The sequence below is a fragment of the Bos indicus x Bos taurus genome, chromosome 21, assembly GCF_003369695.1.
Source record: "Bos indicus x Bos taurus breed Angus x Brahman F1 hybrid chromosome 21, Bos_hybrid_MaternalHap_v2.0, whole genome shotgun sequence".
NCBI classification, from domain to species: domain Eukaryota; kingdom Metazoa; phylum Chordata; class Mammalia; order Artiodactyla; family Bovidae; genus Bos; species Bos indicus x Bos taurus.
This window is the reverse complement of record NC_040096.1, coordinates 23990365-24015210: the sequence shown is the minus strand read 5'-3', so window position 1 is coordinate 24015210 and position 24846 is coordinate 23990365. Positions and strand designations below refer to the sequence as shown.

The 24846-nt window shown below is 43.0% G+C and overlaps 1 protein-coding gene across 3 annotated transcripts in view; it reads left to right on the top strand.

Moving 5' to 3' along the window:
* The window catches only part of EFL1 (elongation factor like GTPase 1), a 114036-nt gene extending 89471 nt beyond the window's left edge, over positions 1-24565 (top strand). For all 3 annotated transcript variants that reach the window (XM_027520651.1, XM_027520649.1, XM_027520650.1), the window contains exons 18-20: positions 4129-5114; positions 17577-17761; positions 24241-24565. In XM_027520651.1, coding sequence (XP_027376452.1) covers positions 4129-5114; positions 17577-17761; positions 24241-24429 — 1360 coding nt within the window. In that variant the 3' untranslated portion in view covers positions 24430-24565. The remainder of the gene's footprint in view (positions 1-4128; positions 5115-17576; positions 17762-24240) is intronic.
* The last annotated feature ends 281 nt before the right edge of the window (positions 24566-24846 follow it).

Genomic DNA, 24846 nt, shown 5'->3' with positions numbered 1-24846 from the left:
TAGTTAAATAATAATTGTAAGTAATCAACATAATTACCTACTAAATATTACATACCAGTCACTGTTAAAGTCTGCATGTCTCATTTAATTCTTAAAGCAACCTAGTAAAATTGGTGGTGGTGGTACTAGTAGTAGTAGTAGTAGTAGTAGGAGGTACTATTGTAGTTCTGCTTTACTACTACTAATAATACAGCAGAATAAGAAGAGCTGCTTCTGCAGCACCACCTACTTGGGGTTTATATTCTGTATCTCTCTCTCTTTCTCTCTCTCTCTCTCTCTATATGTGTGTGTGTGTGATTTTATTTATATACTTAGTTTTGGCTGTGCTGGGTCTTCTTTGCTGTGCTCGGGCTTTCTCTAGTTGTGGCATCAGGGGCTCCTCTCTAGTTACGGCGCTCGGGTTTCTCATTGCCGTAGCTTCTCTTGTTGCAGAGCACAGGCTGTAGGTTGCCTGGGCTCAGTAGTTGTGGCGGACAGGCTTAGTTGCCGCAGGGGTTTAGTTCCCCAACCAGGGATCAAACCAGTGTCCCCTGCATTAGCAGGTAGATTCTTAACCACTGAACCACCAGGAAAGTCCTGCAGAGGGTTTATTTTATTCTATTTTTTAAATAATATTAAAATGTTATTTTTTGGAGTTTTTGAACTATTTTCTTTCTTTTCGCTACCAAATTAAAACCCAGTGTTAAGTAACCTTACATTTCTCAGGTCATTAACTTGCCTTTAAAAATAACACTTTTTGGTAATTAGAATTCTACTTCAAGTCAGCAATTACTTGGTGTTATCTCCTGAGGTAGAAGATAGTTATTTCCCATAGCTTGGCAGATCCACTCTCATTTCTATTCTATCTATATGTAACACACAGTGGACAGATGTATCAAGAATATTCATAGCTTGATGTATGGCAGAAATGAAACCAATATTGTAAAGCAATTATCCTTCAATTAAAAAATAAATAAATTTTTGAAAGAATATTCATAGCAATAAAAATTTTAATAGGCAAAAGCTGAAAAAAACTTGAAATGGAGTTTTTTTGGAAAAAAAATTATGGAATTTTATATAAAAATCTCAAGCTAACTATGCAGACATGGATGAATCTCATAGCATAATGTTGAGCAGAAGACAATTGAAAAAAATAAGTTTGATTCTATTTACATGAAGTCCAAGAAGCAGGCCAAACGGAACGTATGTAGTATAGGGGTTACATGTTTAGGTGATAAAAAATAATTTAAATGGATTACAGTGAAAATCAAGATAGTGGTCACATTTGTGGGGTTGGGAGAACACATGAGGGGGCCTTCTGAGGGTTAGTAATGTTTCTAACTTGAGTAGTGGTTTACATGAGTGTTCACATTGTGACAAGTCATAGATCAGTGGAGTTAGTTTTGCTCTGTGTACTATTCAATATGACTGTTAAAGTTTGCAGTTATACTTAGAATAAGAACGTATAGAAAATTCTAAAGGTTGTTTTTTTTAAGACAGAACCTGCCTTCTAATATATAAGTCCTTTTGACTTTGACACACATGTTCAGGAATGCATTAGTACAGGTGTGGGAGACAAGGGGGCTACCTGTGGTCTTTTGGCCAGCAAAACTGTCAGAGTTCTCGCCATCCACCTCTCAAGGCAGTAATGCTCAGATATGGCAGGAAGCCATGGAAGATTACTAATGTAGTCTCAGCCTCTGGCACTTGTTTTGAAACATTCACATGCTCTGCACTGCCAGGGTTTAAAGAACCTTTAGCTCTGAGACACTTTGTAGGTATGACAACCATACACACACCAACCTTTCCATGATGTGGAGCAAGTGATGACTGTGGGAGAATTCTTGGAAACCTTAGAAATTAGAAGGACTAATGAGACTTTCAGCCCTTTGGACCTTATAATACAAGGGAAATGGGAGTGTCATAGATGGACTCACTCACAGTTTCAGTAGCTGTGCAGTCTGTTTTCTTGAGTGTTCTCAGTATATGAACTTATTTTCTCTAAATAATGATAATTTTAAAAACATTTTCCTATTTCTAAAATTTCTGAGTGCTTTTCTTTTTGAAAAACAAGGAATGGGTATTAAATTTTACTGAATGCCATTTAGCATTTGTAAAGATGGTTGAATAGATTATTAGATCCTTTTAATGTGATATTTTTGCAGATGTCCTAATACAAATCAATTTGTATAACCTATAATAAAAACTACTTAGTATTGTAGTGAATTACTCCTTTAGTATGCTGTTTAATTGGATTTTTCGGGGTAGCATAATGGCTAAACACATTGATTCTGAGGTCAGAACTAGACTTGAAACCCAGCTTACTTGTTCTGTAACTTTGGAGAAATTATTTGATCTTTCTTACTTGGTTTTCTCCTCTACAAAATGAGTATAGTAATACACCTACTAAGTAACACATGTAAACCATGTACCATAGCGCCTCGTACATAATAAGTGATTAGTGGGAAGAACACACACACACACACACATATATATACACATCTTTTTTCATTGTTATTTTATCTTAAATTTTACATCTCAGGCTACAGGTTCTTTAAACCCTGGCAGCGCAGAGCTTGTGAATGTTTCAAAACAAGTGCCGGTTCTTAGGTAAGATTGTGTCTGCCACCTTCATCCAGTGTCAGAGTAGTAATAAAGTGTCAGGTAGATACCCATCTTGTTGTATATTCTGCAACAATATATATAGCATTGGAATAAACTAATCCTTGAAAGTAAACATACTCACTGGCAACAAAATCTTCCTTGAAGGGAATATTTTTTCAGAACATTTTAATTTTCTTCCACATTTTATGATCTCTTTGGGTTCTGTATTCTAAAACCACTTGTGGTAACATGATTTTTAGAAAACCATTTATTGAATTTTCAAATTTATCAAAAAGTATAAAATCAGATAAACCAAATACCTGTCCTATACCCACAAAATGTAGAAAGCAAAAACAAACCTAGAAGCAAAAGTAAGCATTTTAAAACGTTTTACTTTCAGTGTTTAATTTCCTTATTGAATCACAGTTCCCAGGGAAAAAGCGTTATTCCAGAATCCAGAGGTATCTTATAGTATATATGTGTACATACATATGCGCTTATGCATGTACATATATATGTACATTTATACATATATCCATCCACATTGCCAATGGTAGACCAGACCAAAGCCTTAGTATTACCTGGGAATGAAGTAGACAGAAAATAAGAGAAAAAGAAAGATTGCCTGGTTTTATCGTCATCAGACTCAAACCATGCCAGTTTCCAGAATCTGCCCTTGGTGAACTTACAGCTCATCTGAAAGAAAGTGCAGTGTGAAACTAAACTTGATGGCATGTGAGAAAAGCGGCTTTCCGAACCTGATGCCACACTGAGGGTCAAGACTTCTGTGGTCCAATACAGTGGCCAGATATTAAAGTTGGATAAGATTGAAAATTCAGTCCCTCCGTCACACTAGCCACATTTCAGATGTTCAGCAGCCACGTGTGGCTATTTAAATGTAATTAAAATGAAATAAAAATAAAACTTGATTTCCCTAGTTGTACTAGCTGCATTTCAAGGGCTCGGTAATCACAGTACAGGTATGGAACATTCGCATCATTGCAGAAGCTCTTTAGGAGAGAGCCGCTCTAAACAAGCTCCTTGACCTTTTTGGCCTCACCATGAGCCTCATCAAAGCCAAGTACACTGTCAGGATTGGAGAGGATATCCTGATGTTCTGTGAATTGTTTTTTTCCTCTCTATTATTAAGTTTTCATCATTGAGCTTTCCTTATCCAGATTCTTCAACTGGCAAATATTATTTTAAAGAATTAATATGTCAATCTTATTAAAACATTTATTCTCCACTCAAAACAGTTTTATCTAAATACATGATTTATTTGTTTTGAGAATGAGTGAACAAAGCAGTGAGATTCTGGTATATGCAAGGAACTCCCTGAAGATTTCTTCCCACTACAGGTAGTCTTTTCAATCTGAAATGAAAGCAGTTTTTGAATTCTGATAGATTGTAAATCACCAATATTTCCTAGTGAAATAATTTTTATATATCTGCATTTTTGCAGAATATTCATTATGTAATGTTGCTCCATGGGAGTTCTGATGCCATTTTGATGATAACCTTGTGTTATTCCTCTCAACTTTGTAGGTTTGCAAAGATTGAAATCAGTGTATCTGAACCCATCATTCCATTCAGAGAAACAATCACAAAACCCCCAAAAGTTGACATGGTCAATGAAGAAATCGGCAAACAACAGAAAGTTGCGGTCATCCACCAAACAAAGGAGGATCAGAGCAAAATCCCTGAAGGAATCCAGGTTGACTCCAATGGGCTCATCACCATGACGACTCCCAACAAACTTGCCACACTCAGCGTCCGAGCCCTGCCGCTCCCAGAGGAGGTGACTCAGATTCTAGAAGAAAGCAGTGACCTGATTCGTTCTATGGAGCAGTTAACGTCCTCTCTAAACGAGGGCAAAAATAATCCTCAGATGATCCATCAGAAGACCCAAGAGAAAATCTGGGAATTCAAAGGAAAGCTCGAGCACCACCTCACCGGGAGGAAGTGGAGGAACACGGTGGACCAAATCTGGTCATTTGGCCCAAGAAAATGTGGGCCCAACATACTAGTAAATAAAAGTGAGGATTTTCATAATTCAGTGTGGACAGGCCTCGATGGCAAAGCTTCAAAAGAAGCCAGTCGGTACCGAGACCTGGGCAACAGCATTGTGAGCGGCTTCCAGCTAGCCACCCTCTCCGGCCCCATGTGCGAGGAGCCACTCATGGGTGTGTGTTTTGTCCTGGAAAAATGGGACCTGAGCAAGTTTGAAGAACAGACAGCAAGTAATAAACAGAATCAAGAACCGGGTGATCTGGTGAAGGAGAGACAGGGGGAAGGTGACACCCGCTCAGGTGGAGATGAACAGCAGGAGCTGCAAGACTATGGCTCTGAGCCCTTTGAGAAGAGGGCTTCCCAGAGAGGAGAGTCTCCACTCACTGACTGCTACGGGCCCTTTTCAGGACAGCTCATAGCCACCATGAAGGAAGCCTGTCGCTACGCACTGCAAGTGAAGCCACAGCGACTGATGGCAGCGATGTACACATGCGATATCATGGCCACCAGCGATGTTCTCGGTAAGGCGGGAGAGGGAAAGACAGATGCCCTGAGTAGTAGTGACCTCTTGTAGATTAGAAAACCAAACGCATTTAATATGTTTTCACAGAAGCTACATTGTTATCTGATTTATCAAGGAACTAAGATCTTAGCCACCTCCTGTGGGCCATCCTGCATGCATTAGCACACAGCCCCAAACTCAGGCTCTTAGTCCCTCGAGGTAGGCCACGATGGGGTGAGGCAAGAAGGACCCTGGAGAGAATATTGGAGACTCTGCGAGCCAAAGGAAAGGGTAGCTCGCAATTGAGGGGCCCAAGAGGAGCCAATACCATCCTTGTCACAGCTACTGCGTTCTCAGTTTTATCAAGGTGTGGGGCTCCAGCCACGTAGGATTCCTGCATCTTTTACCAACAGGAAAGCCAATTGGACTAGGAAATGGCAACCCACTCCAGCATTCTTGCCTGGAAAATTCTATGTACAGAGGAGCCTGGTGGGCTATAGTCCCTGGGGTCACAAAAAGTCAGACATAACTGAGTGACTGAGCACATGGCACAAGATCTTAGAATAGGATTTCCCAGGTGGCTCAGTGATAAAGAATCCTCTTGTCAATGCAGGAGATGCAGGTTTGATCCCTGGCTTGGGAAGATGCTCTAGAGAAGGAAACAGCATCCTACTCCAGTATTCTTAACCTGGAGAATCCCAGGGACAAAGGAGCCTAGCAGGCTACAGTCCATGGATTCACAAAGATACAGACATGCCCAAGCGACTAGACAACAGCAAGATCTTGGAAAGCCAGAGGCCTTAAATGTAAAATAAAAATCTTGGGGGCAAGGAAGTGGAAGTTGAACAACTAAGGATATTTTATTCTGCAAAAGTAGAAAGACTCATTTCTGTAATGAAAGATCTGGTAAATGAGGTTTAAACTGCTCATATACCATTACCATTCAAACCTGTGCAGTAGTTTTGCACAAGGGAATCGCCATATCAGTCTGGGTAAGCGAAGTTGTGACAGCTATCAAAGAGTCAGACAACACTCTTGTGCCCCTAACACAAAGGGCCTCTGTGAATTCTGGGTCTCTCCTGAGGAGACTTGAGGACTTTATCCACTACTAACATTATACCAAATGCTGCTCCTGATTTTTCTCTTTGGGAGAAGAATGTTTAAGATCTCTTCAGGAGATGTTGAGCCTAGGACTCAGTATCTATTTTGACTTTTGAAAGATTTGACTTCACTGAGACATATTTTTTTCACCTCTGAAAAAGGAAGGTAATATAACTCATTGGAAGTTGTGGAGAGTAACATGAGAACACAGATACGGGCCCCAGAACCAGGCCTGGCACCCAGTAATTCTCTTACCCCCTGAGATCATGGAGCTGCTTTGCAGTGAGGAGGGCAGACGGAGGATCCTGCACTGGTTGAGCGAGTGGACCAAACTGCTGGATTTTCTCTAGCTTTGAGGTCCTTTGAGTCAGTATGTGCCTACTCTGCATTCCTTTTAGTTTGATTCTTTTGCTAATTAATTGCTAAAAGCATAAATCTAAGTTGTTGCGGTTTTTCTCCTCCCCCAAAAGAAATTTAGACTTGGATCACAGTAAAGTTCCTGTGAAAGGAATTGAGCACCCATAGCAGCATTTCAAAAACGGTTGAGCTAAACAAAGGCACAGAGATTTGGTTACCCTTGGATGGCTTAAAGTCGGTACGTGCCAGGTGTCAGATCTCAATATGGCCTGGAACATGCAGTGTTTCTCAGCCTACCTTGAGTATGGCATCCTGTTAATATCTCACGGTACCCATCGTTGAGTTCAGCGAACACTGGTCTAGACCATTCCCAGATTTTCTTCACATTTCCATTGTTGTTATTGTTGTTCAGTCGATAAGTCATGTCCAGCTCTTTGCGTCCCCATGGACTGCAGCACACCAGGCTCCTCTGTCCTTCGCTGTCTCCTGGAGTTTGCTTAAACTCCTGAGAATCCCAGGGACAGGGAGCCTGGTGGGCTGCCGTCTGTGGGGAACAGAGTCAGCCACAACTGAAGCGACTTAGCAGCAGCAGAAGCAGCATGTCCATTGAGTCGGTGATGCTGTTTAACCATCTCATCTTCTGCTGCCCTCTTCTTTCGCCTTCAGTCTTTACCAGCATCAGGATCTTTTGCAAGGAGCTGACTCTTGACATCAGGTGGCCGCAGTTTTGGAGCTTCAACATCTGTCCTTCCAGTGAATGTTCAGGGTTAATTTCCTTTGGGATTGACTGGTTTGATCTCCTTTCTGTCCAAGGGACTCTCAAGAGTCTTCTCCAGCACCACAGTTCAGAAGCATCAATTCTTTCGCACTCAGCCTTCTTTCAGATCCAACTCTCGCATCCATACATGACTGCTGGAAAAACCATAGCTTTGACTATATGGACTTTGATTGGCAAAGTGATATCTCTGCTTTTTAATATGCTTTCTAGGTTTGTCATTGCTTTTCTTCCAAGGAGCAAGTGTCTTTTAATTTCATGGCTGCAGTCCTTGTCTGCAGTGGTTTTGGAACCCAAGAAAAGAAAATCTGTCACTATTTCCACTTTCTCTCCTTCTATTTGCCATGAAATGATGGGGCCAGATGCCATGATCTTATTTTGTTTTTTTTTTTAATGTTGAGTTTTAAGCCAGCTTAATCGTCTTAATTTAAAAGGTAAAGGTAGAATTAGAACCAGATGGTCTTGATTCCTTCAGATCCTTGAAGAAGACTTCAGAGGCCTCCTCCTCTCTCTCCTACCCTGACAGGTACTCTGAATACTTCTGTGGATGAGTAGCTCACAGCCAGTTTTGAGATTAAACAGTTTCTTTCTCATTTTGAGCAAAAAGTCTTGTTTCCTGCCAGCGTCTCGCCTTTAATCCCACCATTGGTCCCTCTCACATGCATAGCACTTCATATGTTTGAGGGGAGCATTTATTTTCTAGTTTTACATCCAGGGGAAAACTCTCCCTATCCTTCAGCTGGTTTTCAGGATATGATTTTTTTTTTTTTTAATCCTTTCATCAATCCAGTTGCTGTCCTTTAGACATACTTTATTTGGTCAGCCTCCCTCTTAAATTAAGCAACCTAAGATACTATCTGACCAGGACCAAACACAGACATGCTGTTACCTCCCACAGGTGGCACAGCGTTCTTTTAATGCAGTCTCAGCAGTTGCATCTTGTCATTAACTTGTGAGGAGTTAGGATCAACTTCATTTCTTTTTTTAATTTTTTGTTGTTGTTGTTCTTCCTATTTTGTTTCCCAAAAAACTTCATTTAAATTTCAGTAACTGAAGTGATGTAGTCCTGCTGCTTCTGCTGCTGCTGCTGCTGCTGCTGCTGCAAAGTTGCTTCAGTCGTGTCCAACTCTGTGCAATCCCATAGATGGACGCAAACCAGGCTCCCCCGTCCCTGGGATTCTCCAGGCAAGAACGCTGGAGTGGGTTTCCATTTCCTTCTCCAATGCATGAAAGTGAAAAGTGAAAGGGAAGTTGCTCAGTCGTGTCCGACTCTTAGTGACCCCATGGACTACAGCCTACCAGGCTCCGCCGCCCATGGGATTTTCCAGGCAATAGTACTGGAGTGGGGTGCCATTGCTCTTTTCGGTAGTCCCACTAGAACCCTTGTATTTACATATGAGTAAACTGTGAAGAAGGCTGAGCGCCGAAGAATTGATGCTTTTGAACTGTGGTGTTGGAGAAGACTCTTGAGAGTCCCTTGGACTGCAAGGAGATCCAACCAGTCCATTCTGAAGGAGATCAGCCCTGGGATTTCTTGGAAGGAATGATGCTAAAGCTGCAACTCCAGTATTTTGGCCACCTCATGTGAAGAGTTGACTCATTGGAAAAGACTCTGATGCTGGGAGGGATTGGGGGCAGGAGGAGAAGGGGATGACAGAGGATGAGATGGCTGGATGGCATCACTGACTCATGGACGTGAGTCTGAGTGAACTCCGGGAGTTGGTGATGGACAGGGAGGCCTGGCGTGCGTGCTGCAATTCATGGGGTCGCAAAGAGTTGGACACGACTGAACAACTGATCTGATCTGATCTGAAACTGGGTCTATGTAATGTTTTTTTCTTAGATTTTGTGTGTGTGTGTGTAAAATAGTAACAAACATTACAACAATAATGAAGGAAGCTTGGCAGTTTTTAAGGCCAAGAAAATTCTCAATTTCTTAACCATAATCTTAACACATTGATTCGTTTTTCAATTTTTTTTTTTTTAAGCGTCCTGGTGAGAAAGGACGGTCACTAGGCATTGAATCAGGGACTTCCCTGGCACTCCAGGGATTAGGACTCCACGCTTGCACTGCAGGGGGGCGCAGGTTCAATCCCTGGTCAGGCATCTAAGATCCTGCATGCCCCATGATGCAAAACAAGAGAAGTGGTCAATCAGATGTTTTGATGAAGTGAGGTCCTTTCTGTATATAGTATTCCCCTCATTACCGACTTACTAGCCATGTTAGAAGAAGAAATAAGCTTAGATTGATAACAACTTTGTGTTAGAAAGTCCATGTCTTCATTTAACTCATGGTTGTATAAATATATACAAATCTTTATAATGTTCTCTTAAAATTTTGTAAGAAATTAGCATATGATTTTCTAGTCTGTAGTTGATGGAATCCAGTGCCTTTATCCTTAAAAACTTGTTACTTAGTGTGTAGTTTGGCAGCTACCCTGCTATGCATAAGTTCTGAAAAGGACAGATTTCTTGAAGACCACAGGATACATTTCTGGTCTTGGAGACTTGAACTTGTTTGAGAAGGTTCAAGAAGGTTTAAGAAGTTGCTTGTCAACTTCTCAGCTGTCTTGAACTTCAGCATTTCCTCTATGAGGTTTGTTCTACTTGTTCTGGTTTCTTCTCCAGTCTCCTTGTTGGGGAAAATGGAGTTAACGTAGGTACGGAGAACCAGCCTCTGCTACCCCACTGTCCTCTGTTAACATTACACTAGCCTCTCCATGTTGTCAGTGTGTCTCGGCCTTGTTTTGAAAGTCATGGAAAAGACCCTTTTGTTGCTTATAACTGTAATTTTGGTCAGCTCGCCTTATTCTAGTTTTCACCATCTGGGACATACTGTGTCCCTCTCCCCAAGTCTTAGTTGCTGTCTTCCTCTTCTTCTCCCATCTCCTGTGTGTGTCCTCTTAAAACAGGAGTCAGAGGCACAGCAGGTACCTCCTGTGACCCGACAGCTTTATTTTGGATGGGGAGGATTTTTCCTCCTTTTTTTCTCATTGGGATCATTCATAATTGATATTTTCAGACTCCCATTCCTCCCAAAAAGGAGTTTCATCTTAGGGTTTGTTATCCTGAAAACTGTTGTCGTTTTTTTTCTTTTCCTTTGTGTGTTTGAAATGATCTTTCCTGAAGTCCAGGGTCCACGTAGGTCTGTGCCTGCCTGTCTCTCCACTGCACTTCCAGGGTAACGGGAAAACATGTCTCTTCCCCAGATTGCCATCTCTCCTTGCATTATCCATTCGGAGCAGCATTTGACCTTTCTGAGAAGACAGCTTTTTCAGCACAGCAAATGAAGCCAGGCTCAGCTGTTGGCATTTACCAGAAGTCCCCGGCAGACTGTTGAGTCCCTTTGTGGAGTTGGTGCTCTGTGCCCATGTGTTCGTTTGTGTTAGGAGATCACCACCAGGCCCTTGCACGTGCCCCACAGTCCTTGGAGCATCTCTTGTCATCCTGCTCTTTGATCTTCACCTGGCACTTTCCACTTGGCCAGCAGAGTCAGTTCTGACATTTTCTAGGAAGAGATGCTTATCTTAGCCCTCAGGGTTTTTTGCCATCTTCTCCCTTAAAAGCAGAACATGTCTTTGCCTTGCCTTATCCAGGTAAAAATCTCAACTGTGAACATGGAGAAGGGTTAGTACAGTTGACCCTTGAACAGCACGGGGGTTATGGGCACTGACTGACCATGCAGCGGAACATCTGTATGTTACTTTAGAGTTGGCCTTCCCTATGTGTGGATTCAGACGCGGGTTGTGTAGTACTGTAGGATGTGCTTGGGCTTCCCAGGTGGCTCAGTGGTAAAGAATCTGCCTGCCAAAGCAGGAGACGTAAGAGACACGGGTTCGATCCCTGGATTGGGAAGATCCTGGAGAAGGAAATGGCACCCACTCCAGTGTTCTTGCCTGGAGAATCCCATGGACAGAGGAGCCTGGCAGGCTACAGCCCATGGGGTCATAAAGAGTCGGACAGAACTGAGCGACTAAACAGCAACAGCGTAGTATGTACTTAGAAAAACCCATGGATAAGTGGATGTATAAGTGGACCCACACAGTTCAGACCTATGTTGTTCAAGGGTCCACTGTACACCATTTGTACCACTGTCCCTGGTTGGCCTTCATAACACATTTCTCAGAGACCGACCGACTGTCCTACACACTGCCTTAAAAAAAGCTGTGTTTAGATTTGATCTGGAATTTGCTTTTTTTTTTTTAATTGGTTTGAAGCCTTCTTAAACTAGAGAATTACCTCCTAAACCTGTTTTCTCTTGTTTGGGGGAATACTTTGGTTGTGATAACCGGTTTTTAGTGTCAGAGGTATGTCAGGGTAGTCAGCTCTTGTGTTCTCTTACGTTTTACTTTTTCTTTCTAAATCACCACCTATAACTGGAGAAAGAAATGAGGAGATCTCTATATTCCTGAGACTTTTTGCTTCCTACCTGGATGGTCAGCGGTCTTCCAGGAAGACTTCGGCCTGGAGACTGAATCCTCATCTCCCGCATTGCAGGCAGATTCTTTACCCCTGAGCCACCAGGGAAGCCTGCCAGTTGCTTTAACTCTCCAAGAATTGGAAAAAATTGACGAAAGGACGAGTTCGGGCCTTTTTATTTAGTAAGATGAGTTAGTTTCTTAAAACTTTTTTCTACACAGATTGCTGAAATTAGAAATCCTTTTATAAATGTGTAGAATTGCTTATGGTCAAAATGGGAAATATTACAGAAAAAATAATCATCTTAAAATTGTTTTGTCTGGGGAAATAATACCAAGAAAATGACTTTCTTTGCTTGCAAAATCTACTTTCCTAGCAGTATAGTTTTATTAGGATTTTTTTAACCGGTGAAAATTTTTTTAATGGGCTTGAATAGACATCAGAATTGGTTTGTGTTTTTAATTGATCATCATGTAACTAGTAAATTGTCTCTCTTCATATTTCTTCTTCCAGCTGTTTACATCTGTCATTCATGCTTTCATTGTTTTCTATCTTTGGGTGAGAACTTCACATATAAAAGATGACTTTTCTGTTAGATACTATTAGTTTTAATCACATCTACAGTTATTGTAGTTCTGTCTTATTTTAGGGACAAATGCTTATACTGTTATAAATATATGTATTTTAATGTATCAGAAGCCTACTTAGTACTACTGTTTACTTTTATAACCTATTTTTATTTCATAGTTGTAATTCTTTTTATATTACACCAGCATCTCATAATTCAGTGCAACAAAAATTCATTGAGCTGTATATGCCAATGCTGTGTTAAGCATGGTTCCTGCTTTGAGAGATGAGTTAAGGTGACAAGAGCTTGATTTTGTAAAACAAAAAAAAAATTAGTAAAATACAATTAGTATAAATTAGTAAAATACAATTGAATTTAGTGAATAAGTACAAATTTTTGGCGAAATTTTATGAGACATTTGGATAGCAAAATTCAAAACCAAGTAAGTCTTTTGAAAGTGACTGAACTTTGAAATAAGCTTTGACGGATGGAGTAATTTTGTGTTTATCAACTAGATGTTAAATTGTCTGCAGCACCAGAAACTTCTATTGAACTTAAATGCCTTTCTAGTTGGTTTTCTAGGAACTGCTCTGCAGCATTAATGGGCTTCCTGGGTGGTAAAGAATTTGCCTGTCACTGCAGGAGATGCAGGTTCTGTCCCTGGTCTGGAAAGACACCCTAGAAACGGAAATGGCAACTCACTCCAGTATTCTTCCCTGGAGAATCCCATGGACAGAGGAGCTTGGTGGGCTTCAGTCCGTGGGGTCATAAAGAGCTGGACACAGCTGAACGGACTAACCACCAACAGTAGCAAGTGCAGCCCTATATTTCTAATCCTGGCCACTGGTTGACTGAACCCAACAGTAAAACCTTGCGTTTACCCACATTGTGTCTTGTTAATTTGGGTTCTTAGATAGTGATCCTAATCCTGTCGAAATATGTTTTACCTTTGCCAACTTCATGTCAACTTGGGATTTGATCCCATGCCTTCTGGGTTTTTAAGTAGCTGATTATCATAGTAAGGACAGAGCTGTGAACAGAGCACTGATCCTTCTAAACTCAGGACATCCATCCTGGGTGGGAGTGAGGGTTAACATCCATTTCCTGTAGACTTGTGGCTGAATCCATCTATCTTATAGCCACCAGCCCACACTCCCCATTGTGTCCACAGCACACTTTATCTCATGTTTGGTTGAAGACCATCTGCATCCTGTCAACCGCACTGGCTTGATTTAGCAGTCTAGATGTTCTGTGACAAAAGGAAGAGAAGTTAGTGTAGTAGGAATAAGAAGTGCCCACCGATTTCTGTGTGTGTGTGTGTTTAGTTGAAGTTAAACCACAAGTGTCAACAAGAGTAACAGAAACCATAAGATGAAAGAAAAATCTTCCTTCTTGGAAATCAACCCATCATTTTTCATTTTCTTGTACAATCTTTGTCCACAGTAGTACATTTTGCATAGCTGTTTTTATATTATGCTAGAGGCTGATAGGTGTTTTGCTTTTTACGTTTGTTATTTACTTTATAAACACACTTCCATTTGGCTACTTAGTAGTCATAATTTGCATTTTAACCTCTGCATAATATCCTGTCAATCTGATATGCTGTAGTTTACTTCTCATCATCCCCACATTGGAAATTCACATTGTTTCCTATTTGTTTCCTATTAGTTTCCTATTAGAGAAAACATTGCTATGAACCACTGCCTCCTTTGCTAATTCAGAAGAAAAGAAAAAAAAAGTCAACTTTAATTGCCAAACTTTAGCTCTAAAGATTGTAGAATCTGCAGACCAATCTTACTGCCTAGCCTGGAAGAAGAAAATATGTATTGATACATAAGAATCTATAATGCCACAAAAGAACAGGTGAGGCCCAAATGGTGAAGAGATTATTTTGATCTTAGGATCTCACAGACTGCTTCATGGAGCAAGTTGTTTTTGAATGGGCTTTAAACAATGGAAAGGATTTGACTGTAAAGTTGGGCTGAGTGTGCTCTGAGTTGGAGAAACTGAGCTCAGAGTGGAAAAACCTCAAACGTGTCCTGTGGGCTGTGCACGGTTTATCTTGGCTAAGAGCGTAGGGTCTGTGCACTAGGGTCTGGCCGTTTCAAGAGCTGGGGTGTTGGGTTCCTGCCAGGTCATAAAGGGCCTGGAGTACAGGCTGAGACATTTATAGTGTAGTCATTAAAACCAGAGCCCTGATCACAACCAGTCCAGGCCATTAACCTTTCTGTTGCTGTTGTCCATCCTGGAGGATGCCTCTCCCCTGCTGCCTTGCATACAGTTGGGTGCACAGTGAGTTTCCTTGGAGTGAGTGAACCAACGACTCGGGGTGATGGAGCAGATGCCCAGTCAAGAAGGCATCAGAATATGCCCAGTCAGGGGCCACAGGCTCACGAATCTTCATTGATGCGGCTGCTTTTGTGTCCCAGCCGAGCAGCGGCTGTAGAGGGGGTCCCTGAGTGCTCTCAAGCATTAGACACACCAGTCATGAGCACCTAGTGTATCTGGAAGGTTTTTTTCTTTTTTTGTGTGGCTGTTTCCCTTTGTTCAGTGATCTATCACTGTGTCCCAGTTTTTTTAGTTTTAGCAGAATTAAGATGGAATGGGCCAAATTTACATGATCAATTACATTCAGTTTCAGTTACAATTATTGATCCCATGAAGGAAGGGGAGGGGCTTCTAACCTGCAGTGGGATGGAGTCAGGCGGCTCATCCCCACTGGCCCACCTCTTCATGGTGCGTTTGCCCCAGTTCACTCATTCTTTCTCCCGCCCTACCCCCTTGTTTGGGCTATACTTCCATAAACCACCTTAAAACTCCCCTTAGAATGAGGTGGCAGAGTAAATAAAGATGATTAGTTCACCCGCTGGCTAATTCCAATGAATTTTTTTCCCTCATACGAATTTCAGGCAGATCTTGCACAGCCCAGAGGGGAATCTCTAATAAAGACACTAATTGAAAAAAAAAAAAAGACACTAATTGTTCTGCTTTTTTCAAGAGCTTTTCACACTGTATCTAAAATATTGCTTTCATTTCTAGATGCTGTGTTCTAAAAGCTATGTAAATAAGTTGTATTAATAGTAGTTCAAACAGGAGAGTGGTCAGGATGCGAGAGGAAGGTCATGTCAGAGAAAGCCTGGAGGAGAGAAGGCTGATGCTGTCTTCAAGCGGCTTAAAGGCCCATGGGGTTGTGGGACAGGACCGGAGTGACTTAGCACACCCTCCACCATGGAGATGCCCTGAGGGCCAGTGTCTCAGTAAATGTGGAATCAGAGGTCAAGTGAGAGGCCTGGCTAAGAAATAGTCCCAGGCATCCCAGACATAAAGTTAATCATTTAAACCACACCAATGAGAAATGAAGGGGCTCTCTGAAGGGAAAGTTGGTTTGGAGAAGAGCTTGGAGCCTCAAAGAATACTCTTAGGAAGAAATCATACCCTTAAGAATTAGTAGAACAATGGTCAGAGGGCCAGGGGTCAGAAGAAAGTAGCCCTAAGATTGTTGAGATGTGTCAGAGTGTTGATCAGTAGTTGCAGAAACTGCAGAGAAGTCACAGAGTGAGGATTGAGGAAAAGACACTTAGGTTGATGAAGAGGTGTATGTGTTAGTTGCTCAGTCATGTCCAACTCTCTGCAACCTCACGGACTACAGCCTGCCAGGCTCCTCTCTCCAGTGGATTTCCCAGGAAAGAATACTGGAGTGGGTTGCCATTTCCTTCTCCAGGGGATCTTCCCAACCCAGGGGTCAAACACATGTCTTCCTGTGATGGCAGGGGGTTCTTTACCACTGTGCCACCTGGGGCAATATGAAAATGGCTGAAATTTGAAAAGAAGCAGTTTTAATAGAGCTCAGGGCAGCTGGTTGAGTCCGGGTGCTGAAGGCAGAGCACATAGTGAAGAAGCCAGTGTCAGCTCCTTTGGGCACATGGGGAGGGCGGTGCCGGGGCTGGGGGACGGCGTTCCACAGGTTAGAAAAGAGGACAGGTGTCCCTGTCATCACTGTGGGCGTTTTTAATTTGTTTTTCTGCTAAGCCTGGAGATGGGAAGGCCCATCAGAGTTTTTAAGCTTTTGTTTGTCTTTTTAAGCCTGTGACACAATGGGTTTCCTGCTATTGGTTTTCCTTTCTCCTTCCTCATCACCACCACCAGGGGGAAATCTGAGTCAGAGAGAAAAGTTTGCCAGTTCAGACAGTTTTGCTCTCTACACTCAGTTTCTAGTCTAAAAAGTAAATGGTAAGTCAGGGTGGGCGACCTCCACACCAGCTCCCTGCCCAGTTGTTGAGGAGGACAGAGTCCAGGACTCCATGTGGTAGTCCCAGGAGACTGGTACTCTGCTTCACTGCAGTGTCAATTCTCCAGGATAACGCGTTTGTAGACTACTGTGGCCTTAGAAGCATTTTGTCTGAGTGGCAGCTGAAGGTATCCCTGCACTCCAGCAAGTTCCTCGCCACATGGACTGTAGTACTCAGTCATGTCTGACTCTGTGACCCCATGGACTGTAGCCCGCCAGGCTTCTCTGTCCATGGGATTCTTGAGGCAAGAATACTGGAGTAGGTTGCCATTTCCTCCTCCAGGGGAGCTTCCTGACCCAGGGATTGAACACAGGTCTCCTGCCATAGCAGGGGGGTTCTTCACCACTGAGCCATTGCAAAGCCCAGAAGCCAAAAATTCTTACCAGATGTTAAAGATTCCAAACACACAGTTCTCGGGAAATAAAACCCATATTCTTGTAACACTGAAATATCAGCTTAAATATGAGCGAGCATTTATATATGGCTTTAATTTTTAGTATAAAAATGTCATTGTGCCAGTTGCTTGCTTACTAGACCCAAATAGCTTGTCATCATTATAATTATCATCATCACATTAATAATGTCTTGTAACTGTGAAAATACTTTGAACATTTATAAAGCCCAGTCACACTAACTCATTGGAATTCATACTCAAAGACAACCACTAGTGACAGTGTACCCACGGTCCTTTTAAAGGTCTCCCTCTTTCCATGCTGTGTGGAGGGGATTGTCTTGGGTAATGCACTTTGGGGTGATTTCACCTTTTGTTACTTGTTTCTAATTTTTCTGTGATTGTCACGCTTATCCTTTTAAATAAATGCTTGGATATTTCCCATGCCTTTGTAATCCAGAATTACTGGGATCAAAGTTAATCATTAGTAGAGTGTTAAGAGGGTGTAGGAACAGTCGCATCTCGGTGCAGCTCAAGACAGGTAACCGGTCAGTGAATTTAAAAGATGTGCGGCTTTGCAGGTCGGGTCTACGCGGTCCTGTCAAAGAGAGAAGGACGAGTACTGCAGGAGGAGATGAAAGAGGGGACAGACATGTTCATCATCAAGGCCGTGCTGCCCGTGGCTGAGAGCTTCGGCTTTGCCGATGAGATCCGGAAGAGGACCAGTGGCCTGGCTAGCCCACAGCTGGTATTCAGCCACTGGGAGGTAAGAAGCCAAATCCGAGTTCTTCCTTGTCATCTCAGGCTGTGCTTCCCCACAGGGGGCGCCCCCAGGAGCCAACCACTTCCCAGGCAGGTTGGTCTTACCTGGTCCTGCGTGGTCAAAGCTGATGGCATTTTTTCATCCAGACTGGAAGACCTGAGATTATATGTGCTTTGTAATACACACACACACGTACTCATTTTTTTTTTTCATTTGATGTAAAATTTAAGAACATTTAATCCTTTTTTCCCCTTCCAGAGATATATTGTAGGTAAGAAAACCACAGGTATTTTGAAAATGGAACTTTAATGTTTCTTCTGGGGAAAAAGCACTTCTAACATTTAAAGGCAAACAGTTATGCTTCTTACAAGAGAGAACTTTGAATGATTCCGTGTTTCACGTTCCTCAGTCCCCATTATGGAGACTCAGGGCTCCTGTGGGCTTCAGGTGTTGTGGCACAAAATGACTCATCAAAACACATACATTTGCAGAACAGACTTATGGTTACCGGAGGGGAAGGGGTAGTCAGGGAGTTTGAGATGGACATGTATGCCCTGCTGTATTTCAAATGGATAGCCAACAAGGACCTACTGTATTTCATCTAAATCTGTTGCTAGTCCAAAACACTCAGTTGTGTCTGCTTCTCCTTAAAAAAAGAAAGTTACATTTTTTGTGCTTGATAGAACTAAAGTTAATATTGTTCCAATTTAGGTTACCTTTTTTGGTTGTTGGTACAAGCTACATTTTAACAGTGATTTCCTATGAAATTTTTTTTGCATTTTTGTCTCGAAACTAAATGATGTTTCTATGGCTCTATTGGCTTATGTCTGAGTAGATACCATTGCTGGACTTCATTATGTAGAAAACAGTAGCACAAAATATGTAAGTTATTTGTTAATCCCCATGCTTATGGGTAATAATTTCCCACTTATCTGGACTTCTAGCTTTTTGGTTTTGGTTTTTGGCACTCAACTTTTACATAAGAGCACAAACCAGTGAAAAATAGAAGGGATGGATTCATAAAGGCAGCTTCTGAAGAACTATGTCTATGAAGAAGTGTAAGTGTTAGTCAGTCGAGTCTGACTCTTTGCAACCCCATGGACTGAAGTCCACGAGGTTCCTGTCCATGGGATTCTCCAGGCAAGCATACTGGAGCAGGATAAATGTACTACTGACATTCCTAATGAGAAACAGCATTGTCTCACACACGTTCTAGCAACCAGATGTGTGATTATAGGACAGTGCAGCAAAGTGATACTTAGAACAGAAGAGTTACTCCACTTCAAAGTAATGACCTTGAGAAATGCAACACTTTCTTCACTTGTGCTACCACTGCTGAAAACAGCCTTCAGAACTTAGAGCTCATGCTTCTGAATGTCTTAAGAGATGACGAGTACATCTCATTAAGAAGACCTAGATCAACCCTGGTGCAAAAAACTGGGTGACAGGATGTTTGGTCAGAACAGAGTGTAGGTTGAGTGATCAGTGGGATTCTCTGTAGATGCAGATGGAAGACATATTCAGAGCTCTTGAAATGACATCATCATTGAACGAATTCTGTATTGGAATTCGCTTATTCTATTGTTTGTTTAAAATACTTCATCACCTTATAGTCATTCTTATCCTTGAACATGATTCTATAATGCACATTTTTTTAAAAAAAAATCTATAAAACTTCTCATCCTTTCCCAACTGGCAAATACATTGTGTATGAAACTGATAAGTCTGCTCTGTGGAAAGAATCCCAAAGCAGAGTGGCTCAGATAAAGCAGAAGGTTCTCTCTTGAGTCCAGGGCTGCCTCTCTCAGCACTGTGCGTCCACTGGTGGTCTGGAGGGGACGTTCCACCTCCTCCCATCACCCCTGCATTCCTGCCAGTAAGATCCAGGAACAGGCAGAGGGCGCACTCCAGCCCTTTAAGAGGATGCTGCCCAAGTCACTCCCCTTCATCCCACTGCCCAGAACTCATCCAGCATGTCAAGCAAGGCTCCACCTGACAAGGAGGCTGGCAGTGTGGTCTTACCTGGGTCATACTGAGTCTGACTGTACGCAACACCATGGACTGTTGCCTGCCAAGCTCCTCTGTCCATGAGATTCTCCAGGCAAGAATACTGGAGTGGGTTGCCATTTCCTCCTCCAGGGGATCTTCCCCACACAGGGATCGAACCCACATCTTTTGCGTCTCCTGCCTTGGCAGGTGGTTTCTTTGCCACTAGCACCAGGAGTCAGCACTGACCCATTACTTGTTTTGGTAAATAAAGTATAACCACACCCCTTAATTTGCATATCTTACATGGCTGCTTTCAAGAGGACTCTTGAGACCATGAGGCCCACAGTCTATTTTACCTACTGTCTTGGGCTTTATAGAAAAGGTATGACTATCTACCGCTCTTCCCAGAACCTCGGTCGTCTGTATGCCCACCCAAAATACCTATTACCAAAGAAAAAGAGGAGAATAGGTATTTAGGAACAGTTAATATAAAACAGCAAATTTTGACCAAATACGCAGTTTTTGTTGGTACGAAAATCATGATGGTTTCTTCAGTCTTCTTTCTCTCTCAAAATGTGAAAAAAGAGGTGGGGGGTTGAAAGTTAATCTTATATACTTAATAGTAATTTTTAAAAAATACTAGTTTGGGGCTTAGTTATAGCTTGTTATTACAAATCGATCCTTCAATAAACAACTGTAGGGGAAGTGTAGTCAAGAAAAGTTAGCTGCAGTTTTGTACCATCCCTCTGTCATCCCCTTGCCACCTGCCATGGTCCCATTCCCCAAAGCTTCAAATCTTTGAAAGTCTTGAAAATCCATTACACTTAAATGTCACTGATCTGATATTTTCTGGCTGTCTCAGTCCCCCCCACCCCCACCCCCCGCCATAGTTAGGTTCAGAAATAACACAGTTGTCAAGATCTGGCTTCTCACTCCAAGGCACTGTTTTTCATTTGTATTCTACCACACCATATAATTTACAATCAAGAGCTTTTGAGAGAAAGTGCTTCAGAAAAATAGAGAAAATAAAATTACAGGCATTTTCCACGAGGAAACCTTTGAAGTCAGCAGTCTCATAATTTCTCTTTCTATGTTTTACCCTTCTGCAAAAAAAGGAAGAAAAGGAGCTAATAAGGGACACAGAAAGAAATATTACCAGTCAGTGCTGTTCTACGTGTATGTCAGCATAACCTCGAGTCTCACTGTTTAATACTGAGATTCCCCCGGGGGTGCGCTAAAGGCCGTGCAGGGTAAGGAAGAAGTGATTGCAGTAGCACCGAAGACATGTAATTTGGACATGGTATTTCCCACCTGCCAGCTGTAATCTTAGGGAGAATTGGGCAAAGTATTGAAATAGAGCTCCCAAAGCTTTTTTATTTTCTAGTTTTGTTGTTGTTGTTTTTTAATGCTCAGGGCAGCAACTAGCACTTGGGTGCCTTCCTTCCTGTGAGTTAGAAGATGAAGTGCTCTTTAGATTCTGAAGGTGCAAAAAATATCCTCCCCGCAGGCACATGAATTCTGGGTGATCCTGTTAGAAGAAAGCACCTTTTCTTCAAAACTGATAGCAAGCTCTGCTCTCCTGCCTCGGGGATGCTTTTCTGTGAGCATCACCTGTACTGTCTTTGGGGTCACCTTGTCATCGCCCACAAAGAAAATTCATCATGACCCTAATGCAGTCAGATGGGGCTGAACCAGGCTAGCCTCTTCCTGACAAAGAGTACTCCATCTCCCCTCTGCTGACAGTTTGTTCGACATGTCAAGGCAAGAACCTAGATACAGGAGGGGTGCAGGTGAAGACAGCAGCTGCCCGTGCAGGACAGAGGAAGTGCAGGCAACTGGGCCTGTGTCAGGTGAGTCCCTGGGCAGCAGGAGATGAACACAGACAGCGGCCCCAGAGTCTCGGGAACAAACTGAGCAAACTTCAGAAATATGTGCCGACGGAAAACGGACCCTTCTGAAGCTCCTGGGTCCTACATTCTTGAAAAAAGGACTCTCTGGTCTTAAACTGGCCAGTCTGAGTCTGCTGTCTCCCAACCAGCCCCTCACTTACTGCTAGAAAAGATTGAGGGCAGGAAGAGAAGGGAGTGGCAGAGGATGAGATGGATGGCATCACCGACTCAATGGACATGAATTTGAGCAAACTCCAGGAGATAGTGAAGGACAGGGGAGCCTGGTGTGCCACAGTACATGGGGTCGAAAAGAATTGGACACGACTTAGCAACTGAACAACAAAAATGTATTCACTGCTACCACTGAGACCTGCTAAGAACATGTGGCTTCTTTATATTCCACGATGCATTTATCATCCAACTAGTTAGAGGGAGACACTAATGACTGGCTTAGAACTAGTCTCCTACAAGTACAGTGTTTGTGGATGACCACCCAGGTACATGGTCCATTTCCTGACCTTCTTCCCCTTCCGCTCTCTGAGAAAGAGAGGGCCTTCTGTGGGGAGAAGGTGGGGACCTCAGCTCCAGCACGGTGCCCTGTAGAGCCTCAGTGGCCTTGTCCAGCAAGTGGCTTGCCTGGTCTGGTCCCATCTAGCTGCTAGAGCCAGTATGGTGGCACCAAACAGTCTCAGGAATCTTTCCAACAGCCACTGATCTCTGGAAGTCCACACCTGCAGCTGCCTTTGTCCTGCGCCCAGGCTGCTACCAGCCTCTTGGCCACTCCACGCCCTCTCACATGTGGGGGACTTCCAGATCAGCAGCATCACCCCTCGCACTGCTCTGCTGCCTTGTCAGATGAGACCTGGAGTGGGCAGGACCCCAGCAACTTGCCGGTCCTAAAAGAAAGTCAACCTTGAGTATTCATTGGAAGGACTGATGCTAATGCTGAAGCTCCAGCACTCTGGCCACCTGATGTGAAGAGGCCACTCATTGGAAAAGACCCTGATGTGGAGAAAGATTGAAGGCAGGAGGAGAAGGGGGCAGTGGAGGATGAGATGGCTGGATGGCATCATCAACTAAATGGACATAAATTTGAGCAAACTCTGGGAGATAGTGGAGGACAGAGGAGCCTGGCGTGCTGCAGTCCATGGGGTCACAGAGAGTTGGACACGACTTAGTGACTGAACAATAACAGCCGCCTGCCAGTCCTTTGCTAATGGCACCCTTGGAGATGTTGCTGATGCTCTGTGGACATATACCTTGAGGACACCTTAGTCCTCATGTCTAGTACTTCAGCCTAAGGGCACTGTTCTGTGCTTTTACACACTTACGAGACTGTGATGTGTGGTCTAGTTCTTTTTCACAACTGCCTACTGTTTTATAACTGCTGTTCCCCACCCCCATCTCCTTTATTTCTTGGGGGATTTTTATAAGAACTCTCTAGAACTTTGTCTTCAGATTAGCTGTTCTCTCTCTCTCTCACTGTTTGTTCTCCTTTTGTTGAGTCTGGCACCTGTCTTTCGTGGTGCTGGATTTCCTCTTGTCCTCAGAGAGTCACACTGGCAGGGTCACTTGCAGTGGGGCTTCTCTCCTCCTCTGCCCTCCTGAGGGCCGCAGCTCAGGTCAGTGCCTTCCCCAGTGTAGACATGCAGGACCACAGACTCTGCACGGGCCGAGCCTCATCTTCAGAAGGTGATGGCTTTTCTCTCGTGACCTACTAGTCACTTCTAGCCACAGCCCCAGGCAGACAGTTACTCCACCTCTCAAGAAGACGGGGGGGGGGGGGGGGGGGGGAGGGGTTCTGTCCCCACATGCCTGGGGTATGTGGCTTAGGGCCCGTCTATCCTCAGTGGGCAGTAAGAGTCTGGCCCTCATGACCCTTCCTGTCTTGGCTCCCTATGGGAAGTGGATAGGGCTTGTACCTCCGTTTATCACTGTGGGCTCTCTTCTCTCCCTTCCTAGTCCATAGAAATTTCCTACTGTTGTATTGAAGAGTGATTATTATAAAATAAATTCTTCTTTCATTTCTGTGTCTTAAACCGAAGAGTATTGGGATTTGAGACCACTTGAGACATACTACCTCTTTCTGCCCAGTTGGAAAATAAGAAAAAAAGAACAAGACATATGAAAGTCAGAATCTCACTGTCCTTACTTGTAAAGCCGATTTTGTAGAATGTGGTCAGCATGTTGGCAATACTGACCTCCTCATACTGCACTGAATTTTGGAGCAAAAACTCAGAATAGTCAAGAACAGACCCATGTGTTGATCTGTGCTGAGGACAAAGGCGAAATTAATGAAATAACACCTCTGCCCAGGGGTATCGTACTGTAGGGGAGAGTCTTTCCTATTATATTGTTCAAAAGTAATAGTTTTCTTACTTCCTTAGTGTTCTATAAAAAGGCTCTAAGAGTAAAGACTAATGTGTATATTACAGGTTTCATTGAATCTGCCTCCATTTGTTCATGGTTGTTTATTACCATTTCTAGCAAGCTTACCTCTTCATTGCTTAGCGTTCATTTCTTAAGCTAAGACTGTATGAATTAGCATTGGAAATAAAAGTATAGTTGTCTAATCTAGCACATTTTGTCACCTTCCTTTACAAGATAATCCCCAGCGACCCCTTCTGGGTACCAACCACCGAGGAGGAGTACCTGCACTTTGGGGAAAAGGCTGATTCCGAGAACCAGGCCCGGAAGTACATGAACGCAGTGCGGAAGCGGAAGGGTCTCTATGTGGAAGAGAAGATTGTGGAGCACGCAGAAAAGCAGAGAACCCTCAGCAAGAATAAGTAACCACCCCTGCTGGCTGATCCTTCCCTTTGTAATAAATGAGGAAAGGTCACCCAGGCTTTGATACTGGGAAATTTTCTTTATGCTGCGTCATCGCTGTGCATTCACTTTCAATAAAGTTGATCCGTATAATATTTTACATAGAGCATTCCAGAATTTTTTTGTAATTGATTCTGCTACAAAGCAAGATGTTGTTATAAGCATTGCAGTGGCCCCTTCTCCCTTTGTGTGTGCTTCAGTCGTGTCCGACTCTTTGCGACCCTATGGACCGTAGCTTACCAGGCTCCTCTGTGCGTGGTATTCTCCAGGCAAGACTCCTAGAGTGGGTTGCCCTCCTTCTCCCTACCCTGTGTGTAACTGCCCCCAGCAGTAAGACTCAGGCTATGATGAGGGCAGTCTGCTGAGTGCTGAGGGCAGGGT